Source organism: Scyliorhinus canicula, chromosome 10 (genome assembly GCF_902713615.1).
Source record: "Scyliorhinus canicula chromosome 10, sScyCan1.1, whole genome shotgun sequence".
Taxonomy (NCBI): domain Eukaryota; kingdom Metazoa; phylum Chordata; class Chondrichthyes; order Carcharhiniformes; family Scyliorhinidae; genus Scyliorhinus; species Scyliorhinus canicula.
The window spans coordinates 51,309,282-51,330,177 of NC_052155.1; the positions used below are offsets into that span (position 1 = coordinate 51,309,282).

A 20,896-nucleotide genomic window follows, 5' to 3' on the forward strand; every position below is an offset into this window, starting at 1 on the left:
GGTTTTAATACACTAAACTGCAAGCCTCCTGCCTCTGGACCCGAACTGGGCCCGGAGGCGGAGACGTGTCACTTTTATACAGAAGCCCCGAGGGGAGGAGCCACAGGTGGAGCAAACCTAGACAAGCCCAGGCATGTATGATACAGCACAATGCATATAATATAATAACATGGTTTATCACATCACCTCTATCTATTGCGAGGAGTGAAGAGGCAAGAACTGCTTTGAGGCCTGAGCTTCATTGCATAGAACTAGCAAGCTGTCATCCCTCAAACATGTAACTGTCTTGATTCCAATTCCAGTTTAGGATCAGACAAGCCAGGGCCTACTTGGCTGGAAGCAAAATACATTCTGGATGATCACAGTGTGGGGTGGGGGGAGGGGAGCGGGTGAAAGGGAGGGTGTGATAGCATCGTTACAGCAGGCGGAAGCCCTGAATAGCAGTGGCTCATATCATTTATTTATATGCCCCTGGGGAAACACATACCTTTCTGTTCTTCTTTTTCAGACAATATTCTTGTTAGGTAACATAAGGCTATATTACTGACGATTACAGGCAACCATTCTGTGAAAACAACAATCCCATTTTAAAGAGCTCCCTCCATGATCATTCCTGCTTGCAGCAGCAATGAAGCAACTAAGCTGACATGCAGAAATGTGAAGGACGGCCATTACTCTTCCTGTGACTGAGAAGATTATGCTAAGCTCCTGTGTGACAGGAGCCTTCCATGCCTATACAGGGAGCATGTTTCAGATCAGCATGACTGCTAACTGTAAATGGATGAAGCAAGCGATATGCTCTCTCCTCCACCAAAATCATGGGCTGGATTCTCCATTATTGGGACTATGTCCCCACGCCGCCGTCAAAACGCTAGTTTTATGCCAGGAAAGCTGGCATCAAAGGGACACAAATTCCTAGCCCTGCAGGGGGCTAGCAGGGACCGGAGTGAATCTAGCAGCTTTTGCTGCAGATTGGAGGGCCGATGGGCCTGTTCCTGTGCTGTACATTTCTTTGTATATGAACCCCTGCACTTCCGGGTTGGAGGCCGCACATGCGCACAACGGCAGCCTCCAGCGGCTGCACCGTGCTCCATGGCGGACTCGGACTGCGGAGCTGGACCCAAAAAAGACAACTCCCGACTGGCCGCGCGCCCAACCCTCAACGCCCGCACAAGCATTTACCGGCTGCCTATAAGACGCCCCACTCTCTGATCAGCCCACCCCCGACCAGGGCAGCCGCGCACTAAGTCTGCAGCCGCCACGCGAGTATCCTGACTGGCTGGAGCACATTAGTTCCACATTGTCGGGATTTCGGGCCGGTCGGGGGCAGAGAATGGCGGAGTGGGCCTCTGGCAATGGCCCCAGGAAGGTCCCAGGCGGCACGGAATACTTCCAGAGTACGCCGCTTTTCGGGGCCCGCAGAATCGGGGAACCAGCGCTGGTCCCGATTTCTTGCGAGAAGGTGGATTCTCTGCCCCTGCTCCGGCCACGATTTCGATGTTGGGGTGCGGGGAATCCAGCCTCATGTACTTCCATTTCCATAACAGTGCTTTCCCCCAATTTGTACTTCATTGCATCCTCCACCTTTGAAGCCTTTTTTTTTACCTGCACACTCGTGCACCTTTTTTACTTGCGGGGGCAGGGGCTGGGGGGGCACATTTCCATGAGCAAATATAAGGGGCGGGATTCTCGGATGGCAGCGCACTCCCCCCACAGCGATAAGGGGAGAGATTCTCCACTGGCAGCCCCCCCCCCCCCCCCCCCCCCCCCCCCGGCGATAAGATGCGGGATTTTCAACCGGAAGCAGCCCTCGCCGCCGATTCTCCGGCCCGCGATGGGCCGAGCGGCCACCCATTTTTGGCCACCATAAATCAAACCAGGTCTATACCGGCAGGACCTGGCTCTATGGGCGGCCTGCAGAGTCCTTTGGGGGGACCCGGGCAGATCTGGCCCCAGGGGTGCCACCACAGTGGCCTGGCCCGCGATCAGGGCCCACCGATCCGCGGGCGGGCCTGTGCCGTGGGGGCACTCTTTCCCTCCACGCCGGCTGCTGGCCGGCACAGAGAAGAACCCCCTGCGCATGAGCTGAGATGACGCCAGCACACACTGGCCCTCCCGCGCATGCGGCAACTCACGCTGGCCAGCGTAGGCACTTCAGGGCTGGTTGGCATGGCGCCAAGCCCTTCCGCGCCAGTTGGCATGGCGCCAACCCCACCGGCGCTGGCCTCGCCCCTGACTTAGCTCCAGCACCTTCCGGCCAGCCCGACGCTGGAGTGGTTCACACCACTCCTCGGCGCCAGTACGGCCTGCCCCACCAGGTAGGGAGGAATCCCACCCAAGGATTGGCATAACATTAAAAATTATATTTATTCAAGTTGAGGAATGAAAGCAAGAAACAACTTGCTGAGCAAAAATAAAGCAACTTCAAAGCAATAAAATAAATTGGTATTGAAAAGAAAAGAAATTAAGAAAGACGACCATGAATGTGTGAGAGGTGTGTGTCCTGCTCACTTGCAGTCTCAGGCTGCTCATTCACTCACACTCAATCACTATGAGAGTGGCTGAGAGTATGTGGCAGTTATGATGGTGAGTGAGAAATCTGAGACTGGGAGTGAGCCCCAGAATAAACACATATACACACACACACACACACACACACACACACACACACACACACACACACACAAATATGAACGTAGAGCATACAGTGCAGAAGGAGGCCATTTGGCCCATCGAGTCTGCACCGACCCACTTAAGCCCTCACTTCCACCCTATCCCCATAACCCAACAACCCCTACTAAACTTTTTGGTCACTGAGGGCAATTTATCATGGCCAATCCACCTAACCTGCACGTCTTTGGACTGTGGGAGGAACCCGTAGCACCCAGAGGAAACCCAGGTAGACACGAGGAGAACGTGCAGACTCCGCACAGACAGTGACCCAGCGGGGAATCGAACCTGGGACCGTGGCGCTGTGAAGCCACAGTGCTACCACTTGTGCTACCATGCTGCCCTAAATGCCTCAAAAAAATATACATACACTCTCAACCTTACACACGCACTCTGTCTCTTCCTCTCCCTGGGCTACCTGTCCCCTCTCTCTCATATCCTCCCTCTCTCTCTTCTGGCACCTCTTCCTCTATCCTCATTCCTCCTAGCCTGTCTCACTCTCTTTGGGCCCTCTTGCCTCTCTCATTTTTTTCTCTCTATCCCTAGTCCATTTTGCCTTCTCTCTCTTCCTGGGACCGTTTGCGCCTCCCATTCTCCCTGGGCCTACCAGCCCCCCCTCCCTCTCTGGGTCCCCACATCTCTCTCTGTCTCCGTGGGTCCACGAGCCTCTCTCACTCCCCCTGGCCTTGCAGCCTCCTCTAGTCCCTGCAGCGTCTCCCCAACCTGGGCCCTGCAGTGCCTCTCCCTCACTCCATGTGCCCAACAGCCTCTGCCTCTATCTTTTCTCACTCCCCCTCCCTGAAATCCTTTTTTGCCTCCGCACACTTGCCACCCTCAGTGTTCACTGCTCTCCAATCACAGACTGTTTCTCTCCCACATTTGCTGCTGGTGGGCTTAGTAGTGTGTTTGTATGTTCATATTATTCATGAGGCTTCCCTTGTATTGGCTTCCTTTTCCTCAGCCACGTATTATGCTCTGCCTTAGTGCCGATTTACGCTGTAGATTAGATGCAAGATTCTTAAGCAATTTACTATGACTTGTTTAAATGCTTTCCCATTGTCATTATTTCTGTCTTTAGAAATTGTAAAATGGAGCAGATTAAGGCGAAAGAGCCCAATTATCCTTCGTAATGGGGGATCAGGAGGGGGCGCGGTTATCGAAAAAGGCATCCCTGTCTGTGAAAATGGGCTGCAGTATCCTGGATGGACATCAATCTAATAATGTTGCTGTTTCCACTCATGTGGACAGTCTTCTGGCTCAGAGACAGAACCTATTGCAGGTTCCAAGGTTCACATCTCTCCCTCAGTGTCCTGGGTGACTACTGTGTTGAGTATCCATTCAATATTTCGGGACAATGGCCCCAATTCTAGCTCTAGAAGAAACTGGGTTTAGAATGCAATTACCAGTAAAATAAGGGGGGAGACTTGCCCCATCCAACCAGACCAAACCTTCTGGATGGCTCCAAGAATTTACATGCTTGATAGGGCAGGACACCAACAGGCAGGCAGAAGGGTCCAGCTTTAAATATGAAAATTGGCATCCAACTATGTCATTGTGATATGATTGCAATTTCAGTTGGGTATCTAAGTGGGTGAGCAGTGTCCAATTACCTGTCAGGCCAAACCTATGGAGAGGCAGATTATGGACAAGAGTTTTCGCTGCCCTTGGGTTTGGAGGAGCACAAGGAATATTAAACTTGCAGAAATGCAGGAAACCCACATCCTCTCAGCTATTGCATAGGATGCAGTCAGGGGATGGTGGGGTGTTATATTAATGAGCACTTGGGGATTTTAACAACGGTTTCATTGATAAAGATGGAGGAAATTTGGATGCGGGCCCAAATGTTCTCCATCTCTTCACAGCAAAATTTCAGACATTACACCATAGTTTTGATGAAAATTCTGATTGCTTCAACGAAAGGCAAAAAATCAAATCAGGTGAAATTAAGGACAGCGAGAGAAAGAGAAAACACAGATGGAAAGGTATTTCCATTCGCCAACATTATTTCATTGTCTCCCCATCTCTTGCTTACAGCACTGTATTGACATTATACACATCGCAGGACGGCGACCCTTTGGGCAGAATGTGGTGAATATCTACGCAGACGGTTCTCTGAGGAAAACAGCGCAGATACGGTTTCCCTCGCTGAACGAGGTGAGGTCTGACTGCAACTTAATCCTGAGAGAACTTTCCTTTATTCCCTGAAACCAAACACATACAACTAAATTCAATGTGACACAGATGATGGGACTCACCCCACTAATTCTGTCTGGGCTCCAGTTTAAGATATAATCTAAAAGGTGGCACCTCTGATAATGCAACAAGCGCTCAATATGAGACTATATGCTCAAATCGTATGAATTGGGCATTAAACCCACAAACACTCAGACTGAGCCAATGTTGGGCGCAAATGACATACATTGGCCACAATAATAGAACAGCCTCACTTTCATCCACCTTCGCTTTCTCTACAGCCTTTAGGTGTTTACAATGCCAGCTTGGTGTCACCAACCTCCCCCTGCCTAGTTCACCGAGCCCGATATTGCGGTTCTATGATTTTCACACCTCAGTCCCATACTCCAACTCCAGTGACATGCAAACCTTCCTCACTGGAAATCTCTCCAACCAGTGAGATTGCAGTGAATTGAAATTTTGAACACCGAGATAGACTTTTGCAGGGCAAGGCTATCGGGCTTATGGAGAAAACGGTATGCAAATAGGTTGAGATGCTGAAAAGGATGAGGAACTGAATGGCCACTCTTGTTCCAGTGTTCTTACCCCATGTTGTTTCACTCTTGATGGTCTTACACTCTGACCTTTAACTCTTTAACTTTCTCTCTGTGTGGATTAAAGAACGTGGAGTGGGGTTACCCATTTGGGAGACTATGGGCTGGATTCTCCAATTCTGGGGCTATGCCCCCATGCCGGAGTGGGAACAGTGACGTTTTATGCCTGAAAAAATGGCACAAAACGGGCACCGATTCCCTGTTTTACTGGGGGCTAGCAGGATGGCAGCGTAGAGCACTCGGCAGGGCGGAGCATTGGGGGGCAGGCCTCGGGCAATGTCCTGAGGCCGTTGACACGCAGCGCACTCGCAGAGTACGCCACTTTGGAGGGAGCGGAGCATTGTGAAAGTGGCGTTGCCCCCGATTTGGTTGGGAACACAATTTTTGCGTCGGCAGCCGGAGAATCCAGCCCTATGTTGTCCTGTTGGCAGTGAATTGCTCCTGGTTTGCACTGACGCTAGGAGCAGCACTCAGGAGCGATTTCCCCTCCCTTGCCATGCAGATTTATGCATGACGTGGAGCTCGAAGGATTCTGTTCTGAATCCTGCTATCGGGCCACCATTTTGAATGGGCTGCCCAAAACCGAGATCCAGCAGCTGGCACCCCTCCCCCACCCCACCTCCCCAACAACGGAAATCCTGTGTGTCCCCCCCCCCCCCCCCCCCCCCCCCCCCACCCCGCTGACAAGTGACGGCTTCCCCCACCTCATAACAGTATTGCTGGGTCACTACCCCAACTGCACGCATGGATGAGACCCACCCATCAGAAACCCCCCACAGCACGTACGCATGAGACCCCCCCACACCAGAGACCCTCCACCAGAGATCCATATCAGACTCCCCAGCTGATACCACCTTCAGACCCTACAGTAAAACACCCATATCAGGGAACCCCCACATATCAGAGACACCGCCCCCCCCATCAGAGCTTTCCTCCATGCATAATAATAATAATCCCTTATTGTCACAAGTAGGCTTCAATGAAGTTACTGTGAAAAGCCCCTGGTCGCCACATTCCGGCGCCTGTTCGGGGAGGCAGGTACGGGAATTGAACCCGCGCTGCTGGCCTCATTCTGCATTGCAAGCGAGCTGTTTAGCCCACTGTGCTAAACCAGCCCCTAATATCAGAGACTCCATCTATAAGGCACCCCTGCCTGGAAGCTAAAGGGCAGTCCAGGCAGAATCAGTGCAAAAATCACAGTTCTTTCACTTACCTGTCCCTTACACCTGTTACCTCAGGCAGAGATATCGAAAGCAATAATTTTTACTTCATAGAAAACCAAAACCACATCACAAGGCTTTAAAGCCCCTCATATTCTTTGATCTGCAAGGCTTCTATTCACCTTTAGTAGACTGTAATTGACAAGATAATAGCTTCCAGACAACCATGTGTCTGGATTGTTTATTTTCATTTTCCTTCATTCTTCAACAAATCTCAAGCTTTGAATCTAACCACAAAGTTTAGAAATATCTAACTAGGATTAACAGCTCCTGACCACATCAACAGCAGTTAAGTGTTTTCTGCTGAGCAAGTGAAAGCATATAGCTCCTAGACAATGTTAATCCTCCCTTTGAAATTGCCTGGACCTGTCAATCAAAAAGCTTGTAAAAGGCAATGGTCCATGAAATTGAATGTAAACAATGCCAATCAAAGCTTTCAGGCTCCTAAGCAGGCTTAAAGTTAAGGACAATGAATTTAACTGCGAACAAACCCCTTCAACAGTTCCCACCATGTTAAAGGGAGTATAAAGAAGAACAATACAGCACAGGAACAGGCCCTACGGTTATCCAAGCCTGCGCCAACTTTTACGTTCATCTCACAAATCTTTGAACTTGGCACAGTGATGGGCAGTTTAAAGGGTTTAAGGCTGCACATGGCAAGGCCTTCAGTTTATTGTCAGAGAACTTTAATTTTGGGATTCTGATAGACTGTTTAAAGGCTGCACATGGGAAGACCAGCCAAACAATCCCCAGTCCAAGCACCCCCCCCCCCCCCCCCCCCCCCCCCCCCCCCCCCCCGACCCCACCTTCCATGAAGGGCCCCCCTTGGTATCCCGGAGGCAATTGTATGGAGGGGACTCACCCCTTTGCTACCCACCAGAGTGCAAGCCGCCAGGTCCTGTTTCTCCAGGACTTCTCCAGTTCACACCAGGGCCTGCTGGTTGGGGTGCTGGAGCATCCCAGGAGGCAGGTGAATTGGATGTCCTGATCATAAATGACATTCAAATTAGGGATAATGAGCACTTTTCATGTTCCCGCCGGGTCTGCACAGGTTCCTTGTTGCGGCTGTCAAGAACGTCAGCGGGGCTGGCGAGCTGGGCCGAGTGACTCACAATGGCTTTCACCATCAGAAACCCGTTTTTAGCCTGATGCCCAATTCACAAGGCCATCAGGATTCCCGCCACTGGCCGGTGATCCCAGAGAATCCCACCATAGTCTTTGACTGAATATTGACCTGTCTTTTTCTTCCTTCAGATACTGATAGACCACTGTGTGTTTCCTGAGTTTTCTGTTTATTTCCTTTATCTTTAATATATAAATATGTTGAACAGTTTAATTTAAAACATTTTTTATCCCTTCTCCTCTCTAGTCTTTCACGTACTGTTGCATTGGATCAGCCGGCCACAGGACAACCACAACGGTTATTACCATTCCCTCTCAGTCTCCCGATCTCTCCTTCTCCTCGCACTCCCCTCTCAACCGCTCCCAGTCCTTCCCAGCCAGCTTCGCACCTCCCGTGAAAGGCTCCACCTATTCACAAGCCATTGTGAATACAATTGCAGCTGGCATGCAGGATACAGAATGGGGCACACCAACCTCCCTGGAAGGGCAGATGGGATCCGTCTTTGTGTTCCATGAGGCCCTGCAGCCGATGCACGTCAAAGCACTTTTTAACGCAGGTGAGTTTTCCTGATACTGTGTTTTATCGATCAGCCGCAGTGCACGCTGGGTTGTTCATTCCCGTATAGTATATATGGCCTGGATCTTTGTCAGCGCCAGCACCTGTACATATATAGTACACAGAAGGTGAAAGGGAGTTCTTCTCTTCCATTTGACACTGGATGGCTTGCGTGTGTCTCATGTCAGCTCTGTACCAAGGAAAATAAACCATTCATTTCCTTCTGGTTCAGTATAGGTCTTATGTGACTCCATGTCAGTCATGGCACATGTACTGTAAGCATTGAGTAAAAGGAAACAATTCAATTCTGTCTGGTACTGCACAGCTCTGGTGTGTCAGTTATCAGCTCCTGCGCACATCTCTTCATGTTCTTACCTCTTTCTCATGCTTTCTTTCTATGTCCATTTCTGCCACCAGTTTTGACATTGTTCTTCAATTTTTTCCAAGCTTTCCTGATGTTGCAGTCTGTTCATCTGTCTCTCTTTGCCTATTCCAAATATCAGTCTTGGTTCACTAGTGGGACTCACTCCTCCATTCAAATGTTGCAGGGTCAAGCACCGTTCCAGGGACTTTGTACATATAATCTGGGCTGACCCTTCAATGCATCCCTGAGAGTGCTGGACTGATAGTGTTTTCTACCTGTCTGATTGATGTGCTCAGCTGGATGGCAAAGATTGTATAACACATTTGAAGAAGGGAGGAGTTTCCCCAGTGTCCTGGCCAACATTGTTCACTCACCAAACACTGTGGGCGGGATTCTCCCAGCCCCGCGCCAGGCCGGAGAATCCCCGCAACCGTGCCACGCCGCCCTGACGCCGGCAGCCGATTCTCTGCTTCGCGGAGAATCGGCGCCATTGGCGCCGGCGTGTTTGGTGCGGTGCCGGTTGCGGGCCGTTCTATCTGGCCGGGCTACCGAATCTCTGGCCCGGATGGGCCGAGCGGCTGCTCTAAAAAAGCAGAGTCCCACCGGCGCCATCCACACCTGGTCGCAGCCGGGAACTCTGTGCGCAGGGTCGGGGGTGGCCTGTGGGGGGCAGAGGGGGGCTCAGACCCCGGTGGGGGGGGGGCCTCCGATGGGGCCTGGCCCGCGATCGGGGCCCGCCAATTGGAGGGTCGGCCTCTCGCTCCCCAGGCCTATTTTCTTACGCGCCGGCCCCTGAACTCCCACGCCATGTTGCGTTGGGGCCGGCGTGATGAGGGAGACCACAGTGCATGCACAGGTTGGCGCCAGCGCCACTGCGCATGTCCTCATTGACGTCAGCGCCACTGCGCATGCGCGGATCCCGTGGTGCACAGTTCGCGCCGGAATGAGAGGCTGGAGCAGCATGAACCGTTTCAGCGCCGTGTTGGCCCCGCCCCCTGTAGGGGCCAGAATCGGTACTCCCAGCGGCCTGTTCACGCCATTGTGAAACACGCAGCATCTCCGATGGCGTGGATACTCTGCTGCCGAATGGGAGAATCCCGCCCTGTTTGTTTATCTCCGTGCAGTTTGTGGGACTTTTGTTCCAAAATTGCTGTTATATGTTCCCATAACCATTAGACTTTTTCCATAAAGCATTAGTGACTACACTCCTAAAATGATTTGAGATATTTGGGAAATGAACAATGTGATAAATGTACATTTGCTCTTTCCTGCTCACTTTGTTTTCTGTCTGCCCTGCCTTTTTCACTCTGCCTCTCTTTCGTTCTGGCTCCTTTTCTGTATTGGTAGCTTTCTACCTCTTATTCTTTCACCATGTTTCACTCACTCTTTCCCCATCTCACCTCTTTAATTCCCTGTCACTGACTCTGGCCCAACATTTTTCTTACATTGTCTTCCTCTAGTGCTGTGTTCTTGCACTTGTTGTCTCCCTTCTTGCAATGTTCTCACCTCCCTTAAACTGTTCTCTACCGCCATATCCCACCTCTATGCCTCTTATACTTAATTTCTCTCTGTGTACATTGTTCTTTTGTCATCTCTCTGGAACATATGGCTAAACAGTGACCTAATGGCGTTTGCTGGAATCGAGAATGTGGTGTTAATGATTCGAAGTCATAAATTGATAGAAAACACAAGATCAAAGAGCAGTGCAGTGACTCACTTTGTTTCTGTTGTTTTTTTTGTCCTTTAGGTCCAAACAACCTGCTGCCTTTCAAGCCAGAGAGTGAGCTGTCAGATCTGGGTAGCAAGCTGCTCCTTCATTACACTCCCAAGGTGAATATATTCAGCAAGCTTTTTTTAAATTTAGAGTACTGAATTATTTCTTTCCAATTAAGGGACAATTTAGTGTGGCCAGTCCACCTAAGGCACATCTCTGGGTTGTGGGGGTGAGACCCACACAGACATGGGGAGAATGTGCAAACTCCCCATAGACTGTGACCTGGGGCTATGATCGAACCCGGGTCCTCGTCGCCATGAGGCAGCAGTGCTAACCACTGCACCACCGTGCCGCCCGATTCAGGGAGCTTTTTAAATGAATTGTGTAACTAATTCAGGAAGGTTTAAGTTCTCTCAATGGCTCGAAAACAAGCATACCACAGAATCACACAAATCGGATACAGGCATGGAGAATGGTCACTTGGCAAAGATTCGACAAGTTCCAACCACCTATAGAGCTGTAGCGAGGAGAGGAGAGCCCCATGATGGGAAACTGATAATAGGGGATTTCCTGTGTGTGTGTAGCGGGGGGGGGGGGGGGGGGGGGGGTTTGTAGATTGGGGAATGGACTTCTGTGATATTTAGAGGCATTTAATGACATTAGTGAATGGACCATGAGCGCCTTTAAGACACTCATATTGCTTATAAGAACATTCATCTATTTTAATGGTTTAATTCTTTTTTTTAGGCTTGCAGAAATCAAATGTGCTTGGACCTTTCCGCAAACCACTTGTATGATGGGAGGTTGACTGGGCACAACACAGTCAACTGGGATATTAAGGTGGGTGCCAGTTCGATAGAAAAAGCCAGCAAGCATAACACAGAATGTACATTCCATAGCTGGTATTTATTGGGGCCTCAGGGGCAGGCGAGGAGAGAGGGTGAGGGGGTGGGGCAGCTTGTCCTTCGCCTTCCCACCACCATGTCATTTTAGCAGCAGAAGGGGGTAGCCTCCGCCAAATGAGAAGACTCCCTGGTGAATCCTGGAAGTCTCCCTGGCATGGATTGGCGGGAGTGGGTGGGTGGCTGCAATGGCCATCCCTGTGGAAGCACCTCACCTGCTGAGGCCTACCTGATTGACTATGGGAATCAGACACTGCTTACTTTCTACTGAGGGTCCTTCAATTGGCTCGCAGCTTTTAAAGGCTGGATTACATTTCTTAAAGGTTGAGGAGCCTTGACGGAAGATCTTTAGCTGACTCAGGATACAAAATACGTTTTCGCCCCTAAGAAACGGTCATGGCGGGAGACCCCCTTGCTTTCTGGTAATTTGATTGGGTCACTGCTCCCTTGACAAAGTACAGGCCCTTGATTTTATCCACATTGCCAAGGGAAAGAAAGCAATTGCTTTCCCAAGGCAGAGGAAATTTGGGATGGCATCACACCAGTAAGTCACTACTGTACTAGGCAAACATTTCTCTTATGCATGTGGTTGGTGCTGGGGCAATCAGTCCTCCTATGTACTCGGGCAATTAGACCTGTTATGGACAATCAGTCCTGGGATAGTATGTAAACAGCGGCTTGTAACAATGTAACTGTAAGATTTGATCATTAGTAGGTGCTGTGGAGTGATTTGCTGAAATCTTTCAAGTCCATCGCCGTTTTGCATATCAAAAACCTTGGGCGGGATTCTCCCGAAATCGGTGGGATGGCCTGACGCAGGCGCCAGAAACGGTGCAAACCATTCTGCCGTCAGGCCACCCGGAACATCGGAAAACCTCCGACCTGGAAGGGGCTATTAGCGGCGTGACGCCAATCGTGACGGTGTCACCCGTCACATGCGCGCGCCTGCATTGACCCGGCACCCTCCAACCCCGACACCGACCACGATCTCTGGCATGCACCCTCGGCCCTGGGGAGCACCCTCCATTGGCACCCGCGACCCCCAACCCCCCTCCCCCCACCTACGGCTGTGCTGTCTCCTCTCCGACGGCCGCCCCACGCCGACCCCTACCTCCGCGCACGGCGGCGTCAGCCAGCACGACTGGTTGACGCCGTTAAAAAAGTTGTTTGATTCATCATTTACCATTCTGCGCGGCGCAATTCCCATCGGCGCGATTTTTTGACTGCCGGAGAATATGGCGGCCGGCATCAGAGCGGCGGGGCGGGATTCACGCCGCCCTACCCCCCCAGCAATTCTCCGACCCGGCAGGGGGTCTGAGAATCCCGCCCCTTATTCATCAACTGACTGTGGGTGACGCTGAAGGAATTTTATTTCTATGGTAATAAATCTTCTTTGTCTTTCAGGATGTGGTTAACTGTATGGGGGGTATGGGCGTCCTCCTACCTCTGCTGGAACAAGTGGCATCCAAAAGTGACGATTCAGAGGAGAATCAAGAGACGGCCGACCTGGTGGGACCAGAACTGACATCTTCACAGAATGTTCAGGGGATGCTCCTGCCACTCGGGAAGTCTTCAGGTAATGTTTTGGCCACAATTGTATGCCCCCCCCACCCGCCCATCCCCCAAGAAGTGGGCTGACAGATACGGAGTATAAAATTGGGTGGGTTGTGTCATCATATACACACAAGTATATGATGGTGCGCAGACAGACATTGATTGACACACAGGATGACCAATGAACACACAGAACACAGCAGCCAATCACCAGACAGGACACGGCCATTATAAAGCCAGAGGGCACTAGTTTTCCCGCCCTCTTGGGATGCAGCCTCTGAGACAGTCAGAGCCCGTGAGCAACAACTAGAACATCCACCATGTGGTAGTCAGATAGTCTGGTCAGGTTAGCCTCAGGTCTCCAATCAACTCAGTGTAGTGTCAATCCACAGTTAAAGTATATTCAATGGTTAAGAGTTCAATAAAATAGAGTTGCATTTATTCAAGTGTTGGAAGCCTGTCTCTCTCACTGCTGTGGTAAACGCAGTCCTCGCAGACCCAGCTTACCCAACACATCAGTTGTTGGGAGCAGGGAGGGTGGCACTGTGCCTATCGTCTGTCTGCCTTTAGTGTTGGGGTAAGTATAATAATAATATTCTTTTATTGTCACAAGTAGGCTTACATTAACACTGCAATGAAGTTACTGTGAAAAGCCCCCAGTCGCCACATTCCAGCGCCTGTTCGGGTACACTTAGGGAGAATTCAGAATGTCTACATTACCTAACGGCACGTCTTTCGGGAGGAAACCAGAGCACCCGGAGGAAACCCATGCAGACACGGGGAGACACAGTGTCCCAAGCTGGGAATCGAACCTGGGACCCTGGCGCCATGAAGCAACAGTGATACCGTGCTGCCTGCGGTTGGCTGGCCTGCTCTCGGTGCCCACTGAGACACTTAAATGCCCACTTTCCATCTCAGAGGGGGCTGCCCATACTCTGGAGGCCTGACTGCCAGCTTAGAAGGTGTGTGATCCTTCTGATCATCAGCCCTGCGCCCTGTTCTGGGAGATTGCCCAGCCCCTCTCCCTTGCAAACAGAAAGTGCCGTCCCTGCTCAAGGACCCCTCACACCTGACCTCTTGATTGTACCCCCACCTACTGGAGAGTGTGTGTGCATGGATATCAGGTGAGAATAGCTGTGGAAAGTGGCACTCTTGCCACATGAGAAGTGGCCCAGCAACCATATCCTAGCTGAAATCATTGAATCATAGAATTTACAGTGCAGAAGAATGCCATTTGGCCCATCGAGTCTTCATGGCCCTTGGAAAGAGCACCCTTCTTAAGCCCACGCCTCCACCCTATCCCGTAACCCAGTAACCCGACCTAACCTTTTGGACACTAAGGGGCAATTTAGCATGGCCAATCCACATAACCTGAACATCTTTGGACTGTGGGAGGAAACGGGAGCACTCTCAAGAAACCGACGCAGACACGGAGAGAACGCACAGACTCCGCACAGATGTCACCTGAGGCCAGAATTGAGATGGGGAGGAAGCAAAAACATTGGAAAGCAAAGGAGTGTAAATGAAAAAAGCATGATCTTGCTCCTCCATATCATAGAATTTACAGTGCAGAAGGAGGCCATTCGGCCTATCGAGTCTGTACCGGCTCTTGGAAAGAGCACCCTACCCAAGGTCAACACCTCCACCCTATCCCCATAACCCAGTAACCCCACCCAACACTAAGGGTAATTTTGGACACTAAGGGCAATTTATCATGGCCAATTCACCTAACCTGCACATCCTTGGACTGTGGGAGGAAACCGGAGCACCCGGAGGAAACCCACGCACACACGGGGAGGATGCAGACTCTGCACAGACAGTGACCCAAGCCGGAATCGAACCTGGGACCCTGGAGCTGTGAAGCAATTGTGCTATCCACAATGCTACCGTGCTGCCCTCTATAACTTTACAGCCATCCAAGAACTCTATATTCTTCCAACTCTAACCTCTTGCCAGTCCTTAAATTTCTTCATCCCACTTTTATTGGCCATGCCTTCAGCCTTCTAGGCACTAAGATGACAATATCTCCACTTCTCTTCCGATATGATGCTACCTAAAACCTACCTCATCGCCCTTTTCGACTTGCTGTCAGTTTTTTGTCTGATTGTCTTGAGATTTGTTCCTATGTTAAAAGTGCCATATAAATACAAGTTGCCTTTAATGAGCAGGAAATACCTGATTAAAAATAAATAATGGTAGTACAGATCTTAATTAGTGTCAATTTGGACTAGTTTCACTCAAAAAAGCTGAGAGTTCAAGCCCCATTGTGGCTCTCGTGTTTCTGGCACGGAATATCTCCCATAGGGGACAGCTATCAGGCACAAGGGTCAACTCCTTTAAAAGGATTTTCCATCCATAAATGGCCAAAATATCAGACTAGACCTATGGCTCCCTGCATTTAAATTCACAAATATAGTCCTAGCGAATGGAGCTTTGTGCAATGAAGTGTGAAATTGGAAAGTTTATGATGGCAGAGTTGGCATACTGTAAGGATAGGATTCTTCTGCATCCTAATCGTTTGTGTTTTTTTTTTACAGAGAGCAAATTGGAAAGGAATAGTGTAGCTGCATTCTTGCTCCTGGTTAAGAACTTTATTCAAAACCATACAGTAAATCAGGAGAATTTCATCCAGTGCAATGGCCCAGCTGTTATTGGTGCCCTGCTACAAAAGGTAAATCCTCATTGGTGGAGAGACTCTCCCTCTGCTCCACATCTCCAAGTCCTGCACCTGGGAGTACTGCAACAAGGGCTTCAAGTTGTCACAAGATTACACTGATAGTTTAATGGGCAACTGGATGTTCCAATGGGTTAATTGCTGGCCATTCAATTCAGTGATTTAAATGTCAACCTGAAGATGTGTCTGTCTTAGTCCTTCGTAAAGTAAAGTTTGGCGGTCAAAATTCTACTCCCACCATCACAGGCCTACAGAATACAACTGATCGCTAATTCCGACACACCACGTATAGGAACACTGGTACAACAAGGGCCCGAATTCACCATTTGGGAGAGTAAAAGGCACAATCTACCTGAATGGGTAGAGAGTCCCTGCGCACAATTAGCTAGAGCGCCGAGAAACACCCTTCCAGGTAGATGAGTGACCTCAGCGGGGAACGTGCAGTCGAGGCCGCACTTAGCCCCGTTCCCTGCACTGAGGGGCAACGCTCGCCGGAACGCCTCAGCGCAGGGATAGATTGGGATGCCATTTTTAAATGGCACCCCGACCCGATCTCTGCTGCGTAGAAAATGCCAACCTGGCAGCCTGCCAGTGCCACCTGGGCACCTCGGCAGTACCAGGTTGACAGTACCAGGGTGCCTGGGTGGCACCAGAGGGCAGCACTTGGGAGCCGTTGACCCCCTGGAAGACCCCCACGAATGCCGTTCCGTCTCGTCCCCATTTGTGGGGACCAGCACTGCATGGTGCTCTCCCGAGGTCCCCGAGGTGAGGGGATAAGATCCCATCGCCTTGGCTAGATCTGAGAAACACATATTAGAGTGAGACGAGCTGTCTCACTCTAAATGCCGATTTGCCATTAAGTGACTCCACCCACAATGAGTCATATTCACATTGTGACGTCTCACGAGAGCGCGCTAGGCATGGCGAGCCGGGTACATTCCGGAAGTTGGATAACCCGGCATGTAGCGGTCACATTGCGTCAAGTTGCTTTTCGGGCGCAATGCAACTGATAGATTTTGCCACAAGTGTTCCTGCTGGGACTGAAAAACGTGCGATTCGCACTTCCATTGGGGTGAGATTTGTTAAGCAAGTCAGGACATGCAAATAGGCCAGCGCTCTGCCGGCGTGAATTCAGAATACTTCCCGGTGCAGTGGAAGTTGTAATCGCTGGAGCCAGAGTTAAAGCTAAAGAGCCTGACAGCTGGAGCTGTTTTTAATTGCTCCACTTACCACACACTCACTGATGCCATGAAGATGGCTCACAGAAGATCTGCCCTCTGAGTTCAGGAGTCCGAGGTTGGACCCACAGCGCAATGCCAGTGAGGAGAGGAAGGACAACGCCTTCTCCAGGGCAGGCCGCAAACTGAAGCCTGTCCTCCTGAACAGCTGCCAGCCTCACCAGGGGGAGAGAGCTTGTGGTCCTAAGGGGTGAGGGGTCACTGGTGAGGCCTTGAGAGGGGCAGAGAATCAGGGAGGATTCCAAATGCAACTGTGCAATTGTCCTGTGGTTCAGGCGAGTTCTGCTAATCCCCTGCTTCCTCTGCAGTGGGGCAGCGCTTCGGAGAAGCACCAAACCTGATGGGCCCCTGATTGACTTGGCTACCTATATCCCCTTGTTGAAATGGGTAGGGTACGAGGGTGTCCAGAGGGGGGGGGGGGGGGGGAGTGAGTCTGGGGGGGGGGGGGGGGGGAGTCTGGGTGGGTTCCCAGATGACCAGAGGCCCTCTGAGCATTCAAAGGGCACAGGCAACACTTAGAAGAGTGAACAGCCAGCAGCCTGTAAGAAGCACCAGAGGGGTGTGTTTGAAACACATACTGCAGCAATGGGGGTCTGAGCCAGGCCACTCCAATCCCGAGGGGGACAGCACATGACCACGGACTTGGCACCGAGTCGCTCCCCACTACTGCCCCAGGTACAAGCAGCAACCCCCCCTGCAAGCTCAGCGATATTTGAGACTTTTAAAGTGCTTGTTAGCCTCCCGCTACCCACTCTGCAGTGATGATGTCCAGGCTGTGCTTGTAAATACTTGGCCCAATATTGCCACCAGTGAGGGACCGCATCATGTCAATGGAATCGGTGCCCGCCGCAAACCTCAATGTTTTTGATCACCGCCCGAGCATGATTCGCGCTTCAGGCATTACAACGCAGAGAATTCAGCCCAATGTGTTCTTCTGAGGTTGAAATATAGGAACAGGAGCAGGAAGGCTATTCAGTCCCTTAAGCCAGATCATTAAGAGCAACCTCCTATTGCACCTCTACTGTGATAAAATGTTCCAAGGCTCTTCACATGAATATTATAAAACAGAGTATCACACCGAGCTACATAAGGGAATATTAGGCCAGGTGACTAAAACTTTGGTCAAAGAGGAAGGTTGATCTATATTTACCTGCACAGTAGCACAGTGGTTAGCACTGTTACTTCACAGCTCCAGTGTCCCAGGTTCAATTCCTGGCTTGGGTCACTGTCTGTGCGGAGTCTGCAAATTCTCCCGGTTTCCTCCCACAATCCAAAGATGTGCAGGTTCGGTGGATTGGCCACGCCAAATTGTCCTTAGAGTCTAAAAAAAAAAGGTTGGGTGGGGTTACTGGCTTACGGGGATACGGTGGATGTGTGGGCTTAAGTAGGGCCGGTGCAGACTCGATGGTCTGAATGGCCGCCTCCTGCACTGTAAATTCTGTAATTCTATGATTCCTTAAAATTCTTGTCCAACAAAAATCTATTAATTTCATTTTGAAAAGTTCAACGAACCCAACATGCTCAGCTTTTGGGATAGAAGCCCAGATCTCTATGTGTGAAAAGCTCCCTCCTAACTTTCCTGCTAAATGGTTTTGCTCTGGTCTGGGAATATTTCACAGATATAGCACAGAAACAAGTAATTTGCTAACCAGCCTATTTGAGCCTCCTCCCATCCTTAGTCATTTAACTCTATTTGCTTCAACCACTTCCTGTGGTAGCAAGTTCCACTTTCTCGGGTAAAGAAGTTTCTTAATTCCCTATTTGATTTCTTAGTGACTATCTTATATTGACGGGCTTTAGTTTTTCTCTTCCCCAAAAGGAGGTTTTCCCCAGTGCTTCCCAAAATATTTACAAATATGACCTCATTTTAACACATGAAAATTAACGTGACCCCAGATGGCAGCAAAAGTGAAACAGCAAAGAACCAACATAGTAATACTCAGTGTATCATTATTAAAGTTCACATATTGACCGGGATTCTCCATTCCCTGCCGGCATGATCAGGAATCCAGGTCGGGCAGAAAAACGAGCATCCTCCAAAAAATGGGATTGGTGTAGCGCGGCAGACCTGTCCCCAATCTCCGCTCCGCTGATCTGCATGCATAAGCATGAAATTAACAGGCTGGAAGCGCCATCTCCCCCCCCCCCCCACCCCAACCACATTTTTCTCTGGCCCTCACAGCGGGAAATCCACCGGGCGAGCTTTGGTGTAGCTATGGTCAAGCACAGCATGGTACGGTACACCCTGAGGGGGTTCATGGGGGTCATTCCATAGCTAATGTGCCCCTCTGCTGCTGCTGAGCTGCAGTGGGGTTTCCCCAAGGGTCTAACAGCAGAAAGCACTTATTGACTTGATGTGGCTGGGACCTGCCAACCATAGCAAGAGTATTTATAAACATTGTGGGGAGCAGGTTCGATTCCCGGCTGGGTCACTGTCTGTGTGGAGTCTGCACGTCCTCCCCCTGTGTGCGTGGGTTTCCTCCGGGTGCTCCGGTTTCCTCCCACAGTCCAAAGATGTGCGGGTTAGGTGGATTGGCCGTGCTAAATTGCCCGTAGTGTCCTACAAAAAGTAAGGTTAAGGGGGGGTTGTTGGGTTACGGGGAAAGGGTGGATACGTGGGTTTGAGTAGGGTGATCATGGCTCGGCACAACATTGAGGGCCGAAGGGCCTGTTCTGTGCTGTACTGTTCTATGTTCTATGAAAGTAAAATATACAAAACCCGAGCAGCTTTGTCTGAATCATGAAACTGCCAATCAGAGGCTAGTGAAAGGTACTGCTCTGTGAAATTGAATATATATCAGGGGATTTGAAGCCTTTTCAAGTGTTGTGGGCTTTCTAGAAAGCCTCTGACACTTCAAAAAGCTGCAGTTTCAAAGGCTGAGGGAGCAGATGTTAGGAAAGGGAAAGTGCTCCTGCATTGATTCTACACATCAGCTGTCAGACAGAGCAGTTCAGACTGAGGAGGCCACTTCAGAGTTTAAAAAGTTAGACCAGGAGGACGCTGTTGAACAGAGGGATGCCTGAGATCACCAGACAAGGGTGTTCTTCAGGTTGCACAGCGCTGGAAGGAAGAGTCCAGATATGGGACCCTCATCCCGAGGGAGGGTCAAGGGGGTCAACTCTTATCCACAGCCTGAGCTGACCCATCCCCAGGGCTCTTGGGGGACCCTCCCTCTGCAGCCTGGCAGCAGCAGAGGGGCACATTAGCTATGGAATGGTCCTCTTGGCGTCCACCTCACTAGGCTAGGGTGTCACTGCCAGGGTGTAGGTGCCATGATACTGGGGTAGTGCCAGAGGGCAGGGACTTCTCTTTTTAAGAGTAACAAAAAACAGCCCTCGATCCATTCCTGTTTGATGCAGCCTTGTGTTTGTGGTTTGATCTTTGTTCATTTGGTATACACCCTCTGCGTTGCTTCCTTATTACAAAATGACTACCAGGACTGTGTACACTACTCCAAGTCTGGCCTAATCAAGCTTCGGTACAAGATTAGCATAACTTCTCCCCTTTTCTAACCTATCCTTCTACAAATAAACCCTAGTGCTTAATTTGTTTTTCTTAAACGTTCTTTTATTTTTGCTAATTATATGTAATTTGTTGCATTTTCCTCCATAGTGAACATACCTGCACCCCCCCTCCCCCTTACAATATATTCCATCTATTCCATCCATACATGTCCAGGGTGTCTTTAAAACGGGACAGTGGAAAGGGAGTTTTACTTCAGATCAACATGGGTTAGATATTGAGTGTTTTGACACGATAGTGTAAACATAGAACATAGAACATAGAACAGTACAGCACAGAACAGGCCCTTCGGCCCTCAATGTTGTGCCGAGCCATGATCACCCTACTCAAACCCACGTATCCACCCTATACCCGTAGCCCAACAACTCCCCCCTTAACCTTACTTTTTTATTAGGACACTACGGGCAATTTAGCATGGCCAATCCACCTAATCCGCACATCTTTGGACTGTGGGAGGAAACCGGAGCACCCGGAGGAAACCCACGCACACAGGGGGAGGACGTGCAGACTCCACACAGACAGTGACCCAGCCGGGAATCGAACCTGGGACCCTGGAGCTGTGAAGCATTTATG

At 50.3% G+C, this 20,896-nt stretch overlaps 1 protein-coding gene across 2 annotated transcripts in view; it reads left to right on the forward strand.

Moving 5' to 3' along the window:
• nbeal2 (neurobeachin-like 2) overlaps positions 1–20,896 on the forward strand; it is a 333,597-nt gene that overhangs the window by 196,090 nt on the left and 116,611 nt on the right. For both annotated transcript variants that reach the window (XM_038808910.1, XM_038808909.1), the window contains 6 exons: positions 4,705–4,824; positions 8,046–8,355; positions 10,466–10,548; positions 11,180–11,272; positions 12,739–12,910; positions 15,426–15,559. In XM_038808910.1, the coding sequence (XP_038664838.1) occupies positions 4,705–4,824; positions 8,046–8,355; positions 10,466–10,548; positions 11,180–11,272; positions 12,739–12,910; positions 15,426–15,559 (912 nt within the window). The remainder of the gene's footprint in view (positions 1–4,704; positions 4,825–8,045; positions 8,356–10,465; positions 10,549–11,179; positions 11,273–12,738; positions 12,911–15,425; positions 15,560–20,896) is intronic.